Source organism: Cladophialophora yegresii (assembly GCF_000585515.1).
Source record: "Cladophialophora yegresii CBS 114405 chromosome Unknown aczIN-supercont1.1, whole genome shotgun sequence".
Classification (NCBI taxonomy): Eukaryota; Fungi; Ascomycota; class Eurotiomycetes; order Chaetothyriales; family Herpotrichiellaceae; genus Cladophialophora; species Cladophialophora yegresii.
This window is the reverse complement of record NW_006913045.1, coordinates 1,588,843-1,606,629: the sequence shown is the minus strand read 5'-3', so window position 1 is coordinate 1,606,629 and position 17,787 is coordinate 1,588,843. Positions and strand designations below refer to the sequence as shown.

Here is a 17,787-nt window from a genome sequence, read left to right as displayed (position 1 = left end):
ATTATTTCTCCCTACGACGATGCAACACGTGCTGATGGACTTGCAGGAGATGAGCGCCGTCTCAACGCCGTAATTCGGCTGTCTCAACTCAACCGAAACGCCTCACGCTTGTCGATGTGGTTCTTTGCTTGTCGCTCGCTTGCACGAATTTCCTTCCGGATCAACCATGGCATTTCGCAAATCTCGCAATTTCTGGGAAGCTTATACCTTTGTGTGCAATCTCGTCCAAGTGGGGGACAAAGAGACACTGCCAAGGGCAAGGTTGGAGTTTATCAAGCCAAATTAGGAGAGATCTGGCATCGCCTTCAAAGTCGATCAGTGGCCTTTCTATGGCATCCTTGTCTGTTGCCATCTGCATCCATGCTTACGACGGTCGGCCGACCATTTTGACGACCGTCGACTGCATATTCCCTGCTTTCACTCCGACACACCTAGCTTGTGCTCTGTATAACTACAAACACTTCACGGCAAACCGGGGCAACTCATGGGGACCAAAGGCTTGGCCACAGGGGCTCGCACACCCCAAGGAGTCAAGCCATCTTTTGGCGTACAATTGTCATTTTATGCCTGTGTCTCAGGTATATTGGGACTGTTCCAGGTGTTGGTTTTGCGGCCTGGCTGTGGATGAGTTGCGTGTAAGGCGCGTGCTGCGTTGATTAGAACTTTTAACGAAACAGGATTTTGCGCATTGGGAAAGGTCGAGAAAAATTCAATACAAAAGCTTCACCAGCAGTTCAGCTCGAGGTACCGTTATTGCTGCGTAGGCGTGTAGTCCGTGCCAACCACACAGCACCTCGCATATCTCGTACGCATGGTCGTTGCAAGGATTGATGGTGTCGTGACTTTGTTGTAACCTACAGGCTGGCCCGATGCTCTACGGTCTACAAACCAGTTGATCTCGGTATCGATGGCGGCTTGGAAAGGGGGTTCGTGCGGATGTGCATGGGACGGGACAGGTTCAGGGACGTGTGAGAGCGAGAGCGAGACAGCGTGTGTGCGCGTGAGTATGTGAGAGAGTCAGTGTCTGTGTGGGAGAGTATGCGTACATGTGGGAGCATAATTGCAAGACTAGATGATCGCTGAAGCGTACTCGTCTAAGGAGAAGGACTTACCTATGTAGTGGTATGTCCCGTACGCGTAAGCTGTGAGGTAGAAATGAAGAAATATGTGTTGCCTGAGGAACAGTGTGGTATAATTGCACAAAGTGTCGAGCGGTGCTGACGATACAGGAGTATCAGACTCTGTTCAGCCCCATACTTAGTATGGCAAGTAAGGCAGACTCTCTCCTTAGGCATGACCTATGCATCGCTCACGAGCAAGCGAGTTGTCTGCCTGGAATGTACTCCACATTGTGTTACTCTCCATGTATCTTCTCAGCACCGCCTCAGATTGTTCTCCCCAGGCGACCCAGCCCCATAGCTAGCGCTCGCGCTCACAACTTGGTCCACCCAGGTTGTACTGCTTCTGGTTGATCTCGTATCCCGAAGGCTGACGCCCGTGTGTACAACAAGATCGAGGTCGCGACACGAGTCAGAGTCTCTGCTCGCGTGGACTAATCAGTCGTACTTTGTCAGCTTGACTTGTCATAGACTCTGTTGATGATGTCCTTCCATAGGTGTGATGCATCTCAACGATTGGGGATTTCGGTGCGTTGACCATGTATAACATGGCGTGCAACATTCTTCATCCCCCTCAAGCTCCGGCAATATTGTCGCCGCTCCGCCTTCTGGAGTGGCATCCAGGACCGGAGGGAGCTTGTGCCGATGGACCTTCAGACTACTGCGCTCCTGAGTGTGATGGATCGGCTTGATACAAAAACACGTCGACAAGGCTGTGGCAACAGTTGAAGGTTCTGAGCATAGGTTCAACAGCGTTTTCCTGGTAGTCTCATCAGCTTCAATTACACGGCTTTGCCCTCTGCATCCTAGCCGTCGATGAGAGTTACAAGGCCACTTGTTTGAGGCGGTTGTCAGACTTTGCTGTGCAGCCAGCTAGCCACATCCATCACAGTTGTCGGCGATCAAGCCATGGAGTTGTTCTAATGCTCGCCGGCATCTAGTCCCCAGCTGGAAGCGGACTCCAGACGGATCGCTGGAAGCCCAAGTTTCACAGAGGCTTCCAAGGCCAGACATACCTTCACGGCGTCAAACTCTTCAGCCGGATGTGGAGGCACGAATTGCAAGGGATTCTTCACGCTCGGTAGTCTCTTTTCAATATACGCGGTAGGCATGTCACCAGCAGCAAGGGAATTTGTGGATCAGGTATTCCCAGGGCCCCTCTTTCACATCGACAACAACCCAAAGTCCCGGTCTCGACTCGCGGACCATATTTCCTCCTGCTCTCTGACGGCAAGCAGCCGCACAGGATCGGGAGCGAAGTGCCTGCTGATATGCTGTTATCAGATTGTTGCTACTTGTAAGCATCACATTCGAGGTGGTAGGCATGAATGCTCTTCGAGGAGAGTTGATATTCGCATGTCGCTAGTGACGAAGAGCTCTGCTACCGCCACACGAGGATCAGAGAACCAAAGGGACTCGCATGTATGACAGACGTGACGACTCGGGCTCTGTGCTTCTGAATCATGCGCAGGCTTACTCCGTACTGGGAACGAGAAAGTTGCCAGCTGTCAAGTGCTTGTCAGAACATGCCCCTTGTGTCCATTCTGGTCGAACTCACCTACCTCCTGAAGGATGCTATGTGGGTCAGCTGGTCTCTGAACCATGCTGGCCAGGTTGATCTGCTTCTAGCTGCGTCATGGCCGGTATTGCAACTCTGGAATCTGTGCGGACAAACTGACACGTCACTGGAAGAGTAGGCAGTGGTGGGAACGTGGCTGTCCTGGTGGTCTATCTGGGCATGACAACATGGAAGGAATAGCCGGCTGCTCCTTCGACGGTCTAGATCCCTTTGGCAATCATTGGGCTTGGAGAATCGAAGGTGGAATGGAGATCGAATCCAAAAATTGGTTCGCATCAAAGCCTTCCGCATCTGTGTGCCGCACACCATCTCAGAATCGAGGCCTGGCGGAGGAGAAGGCTGGGTCAATCTGGTCGAATTTCAACGAAGTTTGGTAGGAATTGAGGAATGTGACCCTGAAATTGCTAGCTGTGACTGGAATCAAAAGCCACTAATTTAGACCGCCATACGAAATTCAGTCGGAGCTCTCGCGAACATGGTCGTATCGACTCTCGGTTCCGGACCGTGCGTCAAACCCATGTCGTAGGCTAGGAAGTTCAACCATCTCTGCAGCGCAGATTTTCTCCCAAGGAGGAGGCGGCAATCGCAAAATGACCTGTCACATCATGCTAAACAAAGAGGAAATTTGCCGTCTCGAGACTCCCAGAGTCGCTAAGCAGAATGTGAATCGCGCTTCCTGGTGCCAAACCATGCAGGCCTGTCGGGCTAAGTGGCCGTCTGACCTTCTCGACCCCTTGTTCCCACGTAGTTGGCTGGTCGAACCGCCTGCGCTGAAGGGGCAAACAGACGCAAAAGCCAGACACGTCATTTATTGGTGGTGTGTCAGGGGGCATAACCTTGCATGATGGTATAGGCACGGATGGTAATGCTCTTTGACGTTAGCCTTAGCGAATCCGAAATCCAGCTGCAGGACGATGAGAAAAGATTTCGCGGCCTATCGTAGTGGATAGGCACATCCCTCTCTGTACCCAGACATCACGAGGTCTTGGTCGCCCAACAAGTCCACCTAGTGCCGTTGCCTGGTAGGGCATTGTCAAGACAGTGGACAGCAAAGAGAGTAAGACGCTCCGGAACCATACCAACGCCAAAAAGCGACCTTCCGCAACTATGAACGTCCGAGCTTGACAAGAGTAAAATTGCCGAAATAGGAGGGAGAGATTCCAGTACCATGGTTGTTCGAGCCGTAAGTAGAGTCGGGGAGCGGGCCATATATCAGATTCGTATCTGCGTCGACAACGGGAGAAAGGGTAGGCGGCCCCCACACAGCAAGCTTAGCAAGAGAAATGAAGATGCGTGCTCGCTAACGCGAAAATCAGCGAATCTTCGTCATGGGGCCAATGAAAGCACGACTGGCGAGAGCCTGCATGGAGGTGCCTCCGTGAATCGAGCTTGCTGAGGAAGGGCCGTTGTGAAGGCTGAGGGGTCTGAGTCGAGGATACCTGGTAAAAGGACTCTGGTGGGTCCTGTGCAGAAGCACAAGTTAGATGTTATGAGCAAAGGGCTAGATCAGTAGCGGGTATGGCCACGGACAATGGTGGCGGCATCGAGACCCATACAGAACCGTAGCCGGTTGTCTCCACGCTCTGAAGAAATCCAGCGGGAACGCCTCACAGTCCCGCGTTTCGGTTTGTGCGAATCTGTTCGTTCAGGACGAAAAGCTGCTTCTGGCTCCGCACCCACTCCGCGCACGGCCTAATCAATTCGAGCTCACGCATGGTAACCAATAACGAGGCTGAGTTTCCCCTCTTTGATCAGACACATGCGCTCCCAGCACGAAAGCTCTGATTAATGGCGCCAGCGCCGGGGTCTTCCATCGGAGAACGGCCTCACAAAGAACCCGGCAGCAATACATGTAGGACAGCACCGGGGAAAGAAGTAAATCGCGAGAAAGTGGCTGCCAAACTCGGATTGAGACGTGGCAGACGACAGCAGCTGTGCTAGTGTGGAGCTACCCACGCCACAGACTTTCCGAGGAGACCACTCGCACTCTTGAGTGCTTGGGCGCTGGTCTTATTGAGCCAAGCCGTCTCTGGCGCCGTCCAAGCCTGGCAGTTGCTGTGTCGAGAGTCGTCATGAGTCTGTGTTCATCACAACTGCACACCTGATGGGGAGGCTAATCTACGCTTAGCTGAGCTGCTGCAGTAGTGCCACGTGTGACCAAGTGCTGCTGCGAAGCGCCTAAATTGTGGAAGATCTTTGGCAGGGAGCATCCTTGAGAAGCCAATCAAGGCCGGGCGGACAATGCGCCATTGGCGTCTATCGGCAGCGGATCCGGAAGTGGTTCGACACTCCTGCACGGGTTGGCTTCTCTCCATTGGCCGATCCAGGTGAACGCGACCTCCATCCACTCTAAATAGACCTGAGCACCGAATTCTCGAATTCGGCACCGCATCACGGTCTCTTCTGCAGTAGCGCTGGAGAAAAAGAAGGTCTTTGTCATTGCCTCCTGGTGTAACAGTACGGAGTACGGGGTAGTATCAGTGCAGATGCTTGTTCTCCATCCGACACGGCCTTGTGGAGGCATCGTCCTAAGCATCGAACCGACTGGGTTATTGGCATCACCTGTGCTTGGAGCTTGAATCATGCGGATCTGAACGCGTGGCAATCTTGACTCGCTGGATTGACAGCGACCTAGGCCACCGGGCGCTGGTCTAGCACCCGTAAAGATCTGCGGCGGATATGTTTGCATTGCGATGCCAATTGCTGAGCTTCTCGACACGCCCGTTTCGGCCACGAGTGAGGGAGTTTGCATGCGTTGGGCTCCCTGTCGAACAGGTCGACATGCACAATCCCCGTGTATGCCCCAAACAATTGAGCGTCCAGCAGGACAAGCTTGACCGCCCGATTTATGCGCGGGGGTCTCCACTTGGCTCAAACATCGGATGTGGGTGAAATGTGAGAAAAGTCGGCGCAGCAACTGACTTTTTAAGCTTAGTGGCAACAGACGGAAATGGTTGAACACAGGCCTCGAGCAAGACCTTGGAAGGAACATGTTGTTGGCACCATTCTGGTGTTCGACCAGACTGTCGGGACAACTTAAGGCATATTAAGGCCAGAGCTTTTGGCACGGATGCCGTCTATACCGTCCCTCGAAGCGTTTGCTCTCGACAAGGCACACTGAGTATATCTCTTCCCCTCCGAATTCTTGCGTTAGCGTAAGTTTCCTCTCATCAAGCCAGGCAGACGTAGGAATGTATCTCAACACGCCCAAGACGAGTGAATCAGCTCGGAGCCAATCCCCTCCCAACCCAATGCGGATTGCAACAATCTTGAATGGTCTGGAGAAAGACAAGCAGCGAAGAACTGGTCGTCCTCGGGCACCCTGCAAGAAGTACGACTCAGAACAATCCTATTGGATTTGGTACCACCGAACGGATCTTGGTGAAGCTTGGGATGAGATAGAACAAAAGTTCGATCTCCAATTTGGTGAAAGCAGGAAAAAGGGTGGGCTCCAGTGCAAGTTTTATCGGGTGCTCGAGACACACGGTGTAGAGAAGGTGAGAGCACAAACCAGGTCGGCGCACAAGAGGCTTGGGTTCAAAGTTGGCAAATTTGGCGTGGTGCAGAGAACCACCAAGCGGTATACTTGGATGTAAGTCATCTTCATCCAGCTCGACAATGCTGACGATGTCGTAGGCGGCCGACTGACCAGACAAAGCCTCCGCTACCCTGTTTTGCGGACAGGCTGTGGTAGCCGAGAACGTTCAACGTGCTTGGCGAAGTAGTTGCTTCGTCAAAAGATCGCTGTATCAGCCGGTGTCCGCTGTATGTTCGGGTGGCAGCTTCTGAGCGTTTGCTGTGTGCGTGTAAGACCATCTGGTCTTTCCATGAGTTGAATCAGTGTTGCTGGTGCGGCATGTCTAGCCAGTTGGGACCCCCAGTGGAGAGGGCTAATCATGTTTACGGCGGCGTGATGCTTTGGTCCAGGCACAGCTGAAGGGTGGCGTGTCATCAGCCATATTAGTCGTCAAACTCATGATCGGATCCATACGCCCGATACTTGTACGCGTTATAGCTGAACTCATCGTCAGACGAGACTTCATCTTCTGGGTAATCGTTGGCAGGGTTGTCCTCGGCTGCGTGGTGTCAGTGTTTACGGATCAAGCAAAGGTGCGGTAATCACCGTTAGAGTCTTCTTCATCCCAATCAGTCTCGTCCTCGCTGTCGACGTACTTTTGCCACAAATCTTCATCTTCGTCGTCGATAACAAGAATGCCATAATTGGACTGAAGGTTTGTAGTGTCACCTGGATCGCCATCGTAAGGTACCCGGACGTAAGTCTCGTAGATGTACCCGTCCTCCTGATCGCGAGTGGTCATGGCAACGTCTCGAGGGGCTGGAGGAGGTGAGACAGGGCGCTCTTTCGGAGGCTCCGCCTCGACTCTGTCCTTCAACTCTGGGTCGAATTCCATTGCGAGAGCAGCAAGCTCGTCTGCCAGTTGATCAGAGTCCAAGTCCCAGGTGCTAGGATGGTCTCGGATGGAAGTGCCGTTCCTTATTGTCTTGGGCCGTGCTTGAACAAATGTGTTCGTTGGACTTCGCGTCAACGCATTCAAAGTATCGAGAGTCGGCTCTTCGCCTTCTTCTGGTATTGTGTGTCGTGAGCTCTCCTCCTTCGGCACTTCCAGCATCTTGTCAACAGGTTTACCACGATATAGAGGATTCTGCTCATGGTCGAAGACCGCTCCATGTCTTTCAATGAATGTGGCAAGAGGAGGTCGGATAAAGTGTTTGGATTTACGAATGCCACCAGCTGCGTGCGGACTTAGGACTGATGATATATGACGGGCGAGGTGGAAACGACGAGCCTGATGTGCTGGCTGGCTGCCAGTGGGCGTGGGAGGGGCCGATTTGCTGCTCGTATGCGCACTGGGTGTTCCCGGTAACTTGTGCTTCTCTTCGTCGGTGGTTTCAGCTTTTGCTTCGGCAGCTATCTTGGCCATGGAAGAATCCTCCTTCAAGCCCTCAAGCGCTGTCAGACGGATTGGGGGGACACCGGGAGCCAGAGGCTTTGACCACACAGCTTGCGGCGTCGCCGTATCCCGCTGGGAAATAGGTGCAATTGTATCATTTCGAAGACGCTGGAAATAGTAGTCTGTCACCCGCCGCTTCTTCTCTGTGCCATCTCCCCGCTCCAGGTCTGGAAGGGGCGAGTTAGCAGTTTGTTCCACCGGGGAGCTGGGAGGGAGTGTTACAGAGAGTCTCGACCGGTTCTTCCTGCCGTCTGCGCTTGACACTGATACGCTCCGGAGGAAGCGACATGACTGCGACGGGGAAGGAGGGACGGACGGTACTATCTAGCGTGATAGACCGTTCGGAAGATAGTGATACTATTTGAGTTTGAGATTCTCGCGCAGGCGACGGCTTGTTTTCTCGCTAGGGCTAGGAAGAATTACACTACGCCGTACTCCGTACGTCCAGTAAAGTTCCCCGCAGCAGTACGTAACCGCGTCGCGCATGTGAGGCGATTCACTTTCACCTCACTGTGGCATTACCGTACTTTACCCGACCTTTATATTAGACACCCGTGGACCTTTATGTCATCCCCCATTTCTAATTATCTTACAACGAAGCGATTCAATATCCAGTCTTCCATCGCTGAGTCAGTGTCGCAAACCCAATTACCTCAAGCATAGGAGGCAGGATCTTTAATGGCAACATCGCATTCTCATCCGCACTCATTGCAGAACGTCCACTATGTGCGCTGTGATAGCTAGTGGCACTCATCAATGATGGACACCGGTCAGGACCAGCTCATTGCAGCTTCTACATTTCCCGGGGCTATTCTTGTTCGTGTTGGTATCACTTCTGACGCGTCCTTATCCGCTTTCGCTGAGCTTGAAGGATTAAGTAAACACCTGGGTGACACCTGCAATATGATCATCCGCTCGTTCGCTGTCTGAGGCTCAGGACTCAACGATATCACCATGACAGCTGCTCACAGCAACACCACGATTCAGCGAGGCGCTAACAGGAAGGGCTTTTAGTACCACAATAGACCAGGGTCTTCAGATGCCGAACCAAGTCACCCACAGCTAGAATTCGGCCATACGCTTGCCTCGCGAGCCATGACAGCCATTTGTCCAATCCTTCGTTTCAATGCTGATTACTGGTCTGTCACCGACAAGACCAATGTCACTTAACCACAAATGGGGCACGACGGCAGCCAGCAGGCACCACCAAAGCCATGTTCACTTGTTCCTGTTACTCTTACTGATGATCTGTTACAGCCCTGACCAAAGGATGTCATTCTATATGCATGGTATGCATTGAAGAGCGGTCCATGATGGTCTACGTCTTGTCGAAAGAGAACTGATCCACCTTTCCGCATTCAGGCTTTAGTAGCTGGGCTCGTGCCTCGGTCACACTGCTCGACTCTTTCCTTACTTGGTGGTTGAAACGTTTTGAACCAAGGGTCCGAAAGGCGATCTCGGGTGAGGAGAATTCCCTGCTCCCTATCACGTTCGATGAGGGGTTACAGTTGCGCAGGCTCGCGTAAAGCTGGGAGTTTGATACAGGAAATGCCCGAGGGCTGCGATTTGGAATCCATCAGAGAGCCATGCTCGAGCCATGTTGCAAGTGTCAGATGTTATCAGACCGACCCAGCATCGAGAGGCCGGTTGCTCTACCTGAGCAGATGGGAAATTCAGTAAACAGCCGACACTCGGAGAAGATCCTAAGCGTGCGGCAGCACTCGCACATCATTACACTGGGTCCGTAGTTACCTCTCTTGTGCACAGGGAGTGACGAAGAGGTCAGTTCGCAATGAGCCGCCTGAGTATCTCCACAGGGCGGAGGTCACCAATATCAAGACGCTATTTTAATCACCCGGAGCCTAACGAACTCCGCCAGCTGGGCAGCGCTAAGTTAGCCTGACTGAACAAGAGAGCACATCGGCGCTGCACAGTTCAGTAACTTGGAGATTCCCGCTAAGAAACTTTGGCCCAGCGGTTCTGATGCTCAAGTCAACCTCCGCTGAAGCCAACGTCTGCTACGACTTCCAGGTTGGTCACGATCAAGTTCCGGACAGCACCATGGCTCTCTGCCATGTGTGCACGGAACGGAAGAGAGGTAAGGACTAGAAAACTGGACGCGGCGCAGCATAGCACGGTACACGCGGATGACTCTCGGTCGTTCGGGCCCAACATCACGCCATTGCCCTACCATACGTTGCACTACATTGCAGTGCCCTGCGCGTAATCGACCGGCGTGCACGGTCCATCCACAGCTCTGCATGACTCACTGTAGTGAGAGCTCACACGTCAATCCACCGGCCCATCCACTTCTCCACGACAGCCTTGGCCTCATCCACGAGCCCGAGCTCAAGCAAGACCTGCGTCGCGGCGCGGACACCGCTCTCCAATGCACTGGCGATCCAGGAGCTCGTGTAGGATGTTCCCTCGCCGCCCATGACGATGCCCTTTTCCGTCTTGAAGAAGGCGGGGATGAAGGCCTTGCGCATGCCCACGTCCGGGCTCGCCCAGGAGATGGTCTCGTATTGGTCGAGGAGCCAGCAGCGGCGGTTGTAGTTGCCGGCTGGACAGGACGCTGTTAGCGGTTGAGTACGGAGTACTCGTGACGAGTGCAGAGATAGGTGAAGGGATAATGAGCGCTGAGGTATATGAAGGGGAACAGGTGAGTGGGGAAAAGAGGTCAGCGAGGCCGCAGCATCCCTTCCCTTGTCTGGTCTGACGGGATACGAAAGAGCACAAAACATAACAAAAACAACTGCAACTCACTGTACTGATCATACACGACCTGGCCGTGGATCTCGGCCATCGCATCCACCACGTACTGCACGTGGACTTGCTCGGGGATCGAGGGCCATCGCAGGCCATCGTCTCCCGAGGTATAGCTGGCCAGCATGACCCCCGGGCCTGTAGAGTTGATATCATAGCTCGGGTAGCAGATGCTGCCGATGCCGGGAATGTCGGTCGTCGTCGAGCAGGACCCGTAGATCGGGTTCTCAAAATGCTCCCAGAAGCGCGTCTTGAACTGCAACGCGACCTTGCAGACCTGCGTGTACGTGTAGCTGTCGATGGCTGTGCTGAGCAAGTCGGAGAACGCGGGCAGGCGCCACGTCCGCACCAAGGGCATCGGCACCGTGACCACGGCGAGATCGTAGCTCGCGTTCTGAAACGTCCGGTCGAGAGGCTTGGTCTTCCATTGCAGCGTTACCCGCCTGGTCGTCTCGTTGTACTGCACGCGTTGGATCTTGCGGTTCATATGCGTGACCCCGTCCACGAGTGGGTGGAAGGCGCTGGGCAGTCGGGTCAATCCGCCGTCGATGGTCCGCCAGTCTGTGGCGGAGAAGTACATGCTCTCGTACAGATTGTCCCAGAAACTCTCGCTGCCGCTGTCGCCGATGCCGACAAAGGTTTCTTTCAAATCGTACCCGAGCACATTGTGCACGTAGGCAAATTCGGAAAAGTCGTCTCCACCACGGCCATTCAAGCCCTGGTCGAGAAAAGTTTTATGTGCCCGGTAGATGTTCCGGGCCATTTGTTCAAGGAAAGTGGCATTGTTGTAAACTGCATTAATGTCCGTATTCACCTCCTCGAGGATTGGATCATCTGGCCCGCTGTCTTGAGGCCCCAGCAGCGAAGCGTTCGCACTGACTTCAGACAGGGTCGGTACTTGGCCGTTGGGTTTGCGTGCTCCATTCACGTAGTACAGGCCGTTGGGCGAGCTCTGGTACCACTTGATGAAGTCGACGGTGAAGTTGGTGTTGTTCTTGTTGAGGTTGTTGACTTCGGCGGCAAGTTGGAAGACGATGCGGTGGTCTTGGATCTGCACCGTCTCGTTCGTCTCGGATGAGGTGTAAGACAAGGGGAACCGCATGGGGCCCATCTCCTGGTACTGTCGGTCGCTTGGGTCGCCGAAATATGCGGTGTGGACGCGGCCACCGAGGCGCTGAGCGGCTTCGATCAGAGACAGATTGGTCATGCCGGACTGGTTCAGCGCCAGCCAAGTCATCAGCCCAGCCATGCCAGCGCCCACGATGGCAACCTCCTTTGATTTTGCTACCCGGACATTGACAGCACTGATCTCCGAGTTCTGCAGGAGAGCCACCCCATCGAACCAAGGCCCTTCGGCATCAATGCCGCTGGAGTTGTCCATGGCGATGCTGAAGTCTTGCTGCCGCTTTTTCAGGCGTCTCCGCGTGGTTTTGGCGCTTGCCGAGATGGAGACTGGAGCGCTTCTGCCCACCAAGCTTTGTCCATCCCATGCTGACAGGCAGTGTCCTGTGGGAGCATACTCCGGCACCTTCCACAGCAGCCGATCATGGTCGCGCGACTTGGAACGAGCAACTAGATGGTGGGCCTGTCCTGGCGTCTGAGCGTCACATGGTCCATAAGTGTAGGTCACCTCGAAAGAAATAGGCTTGTCAAAGGAGACATGGACGTTGGCCAGTCCCGAGTCAACGGTTCGCTTCAGGTGCAAGTGCACAGGAAGAGAAGCGCTGGCAGCAAGCACACAGGGCAATAGCAATGCCGCGAAAAGCACGCGCCCAGCCATTCCGAATCCAGAACAGAAGGGGCGTCCCGACGAGCTGAAGAGCACACCATCATTCTCGCGGCCGACGACCACCGACTTTTGTACATGGACGCACCACCTGTCTATCACCTGGTAGCCTCTATAGTCGGCAATCCCGCATTGCCGGTGCGGTTGCCCTGTGGCGGTGTTTGATCACTCGAGATACTGTAGTCGTCCATGTCCGATATGAAAAAGCAATCTGTGATTCGTTCAGATTAATAGGTTGCATAGACGAGAGATATGGCAGTTACCTGCCACATCGAGCAAGAGGCGTGCTGCCACGGCCCATGCCTATTCCGCTATGCGTCCTTGTGTGCAGATCGCGTTTGTGGGATCTTGTCAACCTGCCAGCTGGCGGGCTCGCTAAATCTGGTGTCGCACGGCCGATGACCGGACCCTGGGGGTTTTGCCAGTCCGAGCAGTGAGTGGTATGGAGCGTTCAAGATCCAAAGAGCGTTGAGCAAGAAGTTCGGCCACATGGGTATCGTTTCTTCCACGTTGTTCGGCGTCGAAATCATGGCGAGCGCGCCAAAGCTTCGCTGCTGCATTGCCATCTGGACGGATGAGAGGCTCTGGGTGACGACCAGATCAAATGTGCCACATGATGGTAGCAGAATTCTGTGGGGGTCCATTCTGCGGGCTTCGAGAACGGCGACGCAGATTTACCGAGCGACTGAGGGCCTCCATTCGTACGATAAAGCTGCGGAGAAGGATGCTCGTCGTTCGATGGAGGAGCTTGACAGCAGCAGCGGTGAGCTTGTTACCGGAAGAGGCCATCAGTCAGTCTACACCGAGCTCCTACTGCACGAATCCCCGCATTCTCGTATATGCAAGTCCCACCACCGGGCCGAGTAGATCTACGACAAAAGCAGTAAGTCATACGAGCACGAGGTACAGACCGTGGAGATCAAGCAACCCTTCAATGCAGGCGCGTGGGCAGCCACTTGTTCCCCTGCCGTAATTCAACTTGGTCATAATCTTCATCATTCTTCCGGGGTGTTTTATGGCAATGGGTGATAGCCGCTCAAATTAGTACTGCGATGCAGACACCCACTGCTGTTCTCCCAGAGCGAATGTCTGCTCCAAGTTCACCACGCTCAAATCCCGGCGAACCCAGTCTATGCATGCTCCCTCGATCCATCGGCCGTTGCCTCGTGCCGTGCCAACGTCGTGGCTCTCGATCTTGTTCATCCGTCATTGCTGCTCGGTTGATTATTCGTTGTCCCAGCCTCGCCATGTGGCACCGCTTCTGCCACGCGCTGTCTCTTTGCATCAGCCCCATCTGTGGTGACTGCGGTGACATGATGCTGCACATTGCTGACATCTCCTAGCGGCGTTCTCTTCACAGCCTGCAGCCCACGATCTCCTCCGCCAAAATCGCTCAGATTCGGACCATGGGTTGCATTCGATTCCTGCGGCCCTCGCCTCGTAGGAGGTCGATAGGCCGAAGTGCCTGGCGCCCGGATACCTGGAAATTGTCCATTGGCTCCCGGAGCGCCTACTCGTCTGAGTGGCTCTGCTTGAGGAGTCACAAGCTCCCTTCTTATGGGCGTGGTGTCTACCGATAAATCACGCTTTAGGGGAACGGACTTGCTGTGGTTGACTCCAGATGTTTTGCGAATCGACGGGCTGTCAGCGTGAGGATTGAACCTGGGCGCAGCGGCCGGTCCGCCTCCAATCACGTTGTTGTTGCCATCCAGACTGTCAGCGGCCTTGGCTGAATAGAAGCCCAGGACTTGACCTGTCTGTGGAGGCGAAGACAGCCGAGGCACATTCTCTGATGGAGGTCGAAATTCTGCCGCCGGAGGCCTTGTGGCCGGACCAGACGGAGCTTGTGCTCGCTGGCCTGGCAGCGGCTGTGGTATCACATTGGTTGGAGCGGAGATCTGGGCTGTCCTTGAGGCCTCGGGTCGAAGGCCTGGCGGGCGAGTTAACTGTGGCTTTGATGGTGTGGTCAGATCAGCTCTTGGTGGCGGGAACGATCGCTCTGGAGCGGAATTAGCTGACTTGCGTGTTGGGTCCGCCGGTTCTGCTGGCAAAGCGACCTCATCTGGATGACCCATGTTGCCTTCACTGAAGTCCATCTCCTCAAAATCTGCCAACTCGAAGCTGTCCTCGAATTCCGGGGTTTCTTCTTGTGCGGGGATAGATGGCTTCGTCCTCGCCGGCTCTGAGCCACCTTCTACTGCGGCAGCAGGTAAGATTCGCTTGACTTCGTCCGGCTCTTTCTTAGGCGCAAAGTCTGCATGTCGATGCAGCATGCTTTCGTCCCATTTGGTAGCCCCAACCTTCAGTTTGGTGACTTTCTGCAAGTAGGCCTTATCGTAAACGCAATTTCCCAAGACGTTGCCAAAGTTCCTGAGTGCTCTTTTCAGTCCATCTGTAGTGCCCTCCTTCTTCGCTTTTTCGAATGCCGCAGCTTTGCCCTTGCAGTTGTCAATCTGGCCGTAGCCAATGTCTTCGTGGTGTGTGCCATCTTTAAGCGTAACTCGCACAATCACTGACAATCCGAGGGAGATCTTCCCGGTCTGCGGGTTCTCGTCGACAAAGTCGATTTGAATGTTCTGGATTGAGCTACTCCAGCCATTGAAGCCAAAGACTTCGTTGGCAAGGCTGATGGCCTTCTCAGCCGCAAGATAATGTACTTTTGAGCCACCTGGTCCTGCTCTTGAGGAGATATATTCTGGCCCAAGCTGCCTGTGCAGTCGACTCTGTAACGTGGCGATTTCTTGCGCGGTATATTCTGTTATCCGGAGAGGTTGTTCTTCGAACGGATTGCTTGTCGTGCTGCCATTCGGCTTATGCTGGTCGCCAATCCTGTTGGAAGTCAGCCGATATCCACTTTGACAACCGATCTAGCACCCACGCTGGCATGGTCGAAGCATGAGAAGGGACGCTGCACGGTATACCTGTGTGCGATTGCTACGGCCTAGGCGGATAGTTCACTGGCTGAGGTGGAGGTGAATGCAACAACCGCAAACGACGCGTAGGCAGACGCGTCGGCACGACCCGGGCACACGCCTTATCACGTGAGTAGAATTCTCTGGACCCTCGCCTCCAGACAGTCACACAGCAAAGTCAACTAAGCAATTGCTATGAAGTACTCCGTACTCAACTGTTCTTGATCTACTGATCTTCTCGCCTGCACTACCTCAAGCAACCCACAATCTACATGTACCATCACCACCGGCACTTACAAGCCACGGATGCTGAGGGTGCCAGTCCAAATCCATGACTCCTAACCCTCCTGTAACCTTATGTCCTCGCAATACTTTGAGTGGTACAATCTGTGCATTACTCATCATATCACTTGTGACCTGACCGTGGAAGATTTGGATACTGCCATCATCGCTACCATCTGCGAACAACGGATATCGATTCGTCGCCGGGTGGAAGCGGACTGACCGAATCGCTTTCTCATGGAAACGGAGTGTCTTGTACGGACGAGGTGAGAGGTCGAGATCCATCCAAAGCAAGCGGCGGTCGTATGAGCCAACTATAAGGTTATCTGAGCCAGCCGTGGAAGAACTTGTCGGGTGGATATCGAAGCTGCTGATCCAGCGTGCACCAGGTTGGATGATTTTCAGCAAGGACTGCCTGGTCAGATCATATGCTCGGATCACTCGTTGGTTTGCCACAAAGAGGATCGGCTTGGTCGGATGGAAGTGTGCAACCTGAGGAGTGCCGCCACCCTTCAGCCGCTTGCGGAAGGGTAATTGCGTTTGATGTTTGGTGATCGTGTGAATAGCAATCGCTTGGGATGCTGGAACTGTGGTAGCCGGACAGATTGTAACAAAGTGATTTCCACCAGAGTGGAAAGACAACGTCTTCGCAGTATGGCCGAGGTGGATGACCACAGCCACACCTTGATCTCTTTGGGAAGAGGGTGGCCGAGTCCACTTGACGGAAGACGATTTCGGAGTGGTATTCTCGGAAGTGGCATATCCCCAACCGGCATCAAGGACAGCCTGAGCTGCTTCCGCGTCATGTCCACTGTCCGTGCCGAGTCGAGGAACGCAGAGGTATATGTCGTCTTCGGCACAAGCCGCTAGAATGGGAATATCTGTGCCAGGACGCCACCGGACCACGTTAACCGCAGCGTCCGACGCCAATTGAGCAGACCAGATCTCTCGAGGAGGCTGCAGCGTCCAAACCTTTGCATGCCCGTCATCACCACCAGTAGCCAGAAATTGTCCGGATGGATCAATGGCCAGGGATCGAACACGACCTCTGTGACCATGGAAACGTCCCGCTTCATGTGTGGGGAATGGTCGGAGTTCGTCGGGATTGGGCAGCTTCGGCAGCAGTGATTCTGGATCGATGTTGAGCTTTGTTCGACGGACTCGAGGTGCAAGGTAGAGGTCGAGACACCGCTCGAATTTCTCCTTGACGAATCGATCATAGCCTGGCACTTTACGTAGTGCAGCGTGGTCTGTGGGCAGGTAATCCCTGTCTCGGTCTTCCTCGTCTGTTTTCTCCCACGCCTCTTTTTCTTTCTTGTCTGGCAGATACTCCGGTGGCGGGTGGTATGACTCGTCAAATCCGGGAGGTGGAAGCTTTGGAGCAGGCATGTGCATAGCATGATCAGGTCTGGGTTGTTCGTCAGCCCATATGTCGTAGTTCTGTATGCCTTCATCTTGCTCCTCTTCTTCCGTAGGAGGTTTGTAAGGCAGAATGCGACCTTCTCGAATCGCTCGGACGATTTTCATGACTCGTTTTTGCTCGTGCTTGGACGGCACGAAACGTCTCTTGGGCTCTGGCGCTGAACTGAGTGGCATGATTTCCGTCTTGCTAGTGAACCACTCTACAGTGGGCTCATAGGGATCATAGCCATCAGCGGCGACCTCATTCATCTGCACCTTCTTCAACAGCTTCAATTCTTCTTGACTGAGTTCAAGAGGCTTGCCTGTAGCAGGGTCTGTAAGGCCAGTCCATCCCTTGGGGACATCAATGGTGTCAAGGAGTGCGTCCAATGCTTCTCCTTTTGCTGGCCGCATGATTTTCTTGCCATTGATGTTGTAGCCGATGTGAGGATATGAGTCGTAGAATGAGAGGGGAATATTGCCGATAGTATTGGCTTCATTCTCCGGGACCGAATAGTCTGAATCATCGCCCGGATCTATCTCAGGGTAAAGGTATCTGTCGTTTCCATTGGCGTCCTTGACGATCGTGTAATTGGCCTCTGCCTTCTCTTCGCCTGTGACCGCCGCATTCCCGACTCCTGTTTCCTCTGTTTGCGTTTCGCCCTTTCTCTTCAGGTGCAGCAGATCGCCGTTGTCATCTGAAGGTACTTCCTCACTTCCGAGGGATATCGCGTCACTGTCATCTTCTGCGCCGGTACTCGCATCTTCTGCTTCGGAGCCACTGGCAGAGTCGTCGTCGTCGTCGGCAAGGATATCATCCAGGTGTGCAAAGTCGAACTCGTCACCTGAGACAACCGCAGCGTCTTCTTCGACGTCTCGTGTGACAGCTTTTCGTTTCTTCGAGTCTGCCATTTTGCTGCTCTGTAGTTTACTATCGTAGCTGTGCCTACGTAGTTTACTATCGTAGCTG

At 53.9% G+C, this 17,787-nt stretch overlaps 5 protein-coding genes across 5 annotated transcripts; 1 reads left to right on the top strand and 4 right to left on the bottom strand.

The window, feature by feature from the left end:
* Nucleotides 1-6,005: 6,005 nt before the first annotated feature.
* On the top strand, nucleotides 6,006-6,293 carry A1O7_00569 (uncharacterized protein; the record flags this gene model as incomplete). The annotated part of the gene is made up of 1 exon (XM_007754610.1): nucleotides 6,006-6,293. A coding segment is annotated over one exon (288 nt), but the record flags the coding sequence as incomplete, so codon positions are not given.
* A 364-nt stretch (nucleotides 6,294-6,657) lies between these two features.
* On the bottom strand, nucleotides 6,658-7,959 carry A1O7_00568 (uncharacterized protein; the record flags this gene model as incomplete). Its single annotated transcript, XM_007754609.1, has 3 exons — nucleotides 6,658-6,773; nucleotides 6,821-7,837; nucleotides 7,893-7,959. 3 exons carry the CDS (start codon nucleotides 7,957-7,959, stop codon nucleotides 6,658-6,660), a joined length of 1,200 nt encoding a protein of 399 aa, XP_007752799.1.
* A 1,993-nt stretch (nucleotides 7,960-9,952) lies between these two features.
* A1O7_00567 (uncharacterized protein) lies at nucleotides 9,953-12,216 on the bottom strand (the record flags this gene model as incomplete). The annotated part of the gene is made up of 2 exons (XM_007754608.1): nucleotides 9,953-10,233; nucleotides 10,437-12,216. 2 exons carry the CDS (start codon nucleotides 12,214-12,216, stop codon nucleotides 9,953-9,955), a joined length of 2,061 nt encoding a protein of 686 aa, XP_007752798.1.
* A 1,205-nt stretch (nucleotides 12,217-13,421) lies between these two features.
* A1O7_00566 (uncharacterized protein) lies at nucleotides 13,422-15,108 on the bottom strand (the record flags this gene model as incomplete). Its single annotated transcript, XM_007754607.1, has 2 exons — nucleotides 13,422-15,051; nucleotides 15,077-15,108. 2 exons carry the CDS (start codon nucleotides 15,106-15,108, stop codon nucleotides 13,422-13,424), a joined length of 1,662 nt encoding a protein of 553 aa, XP_007752797.1.
* Nucleotides 15,109-15,386: 278 nt separating this feature from the next.
* Nucleotides 15,387-17,729, bottom strand: A1O7_00565 (ribosome biogenesis protein ERB1; the record flags this gene model as incomplete). Its single annotated transcript, XM_007754606.1, has 1 exon — nucleotides 15,387-17,729. One exon carries the CDS (start codon nucleotides 17,727-17,729, stop codon nucleotides 15,387-15,389), a length of 2,343 nt encoding a protein of 780 aa, XP_007752796.1.
* Between the last annotated feature and the right edge of the window lie 58 nt (nucleotides 17,730-17,787).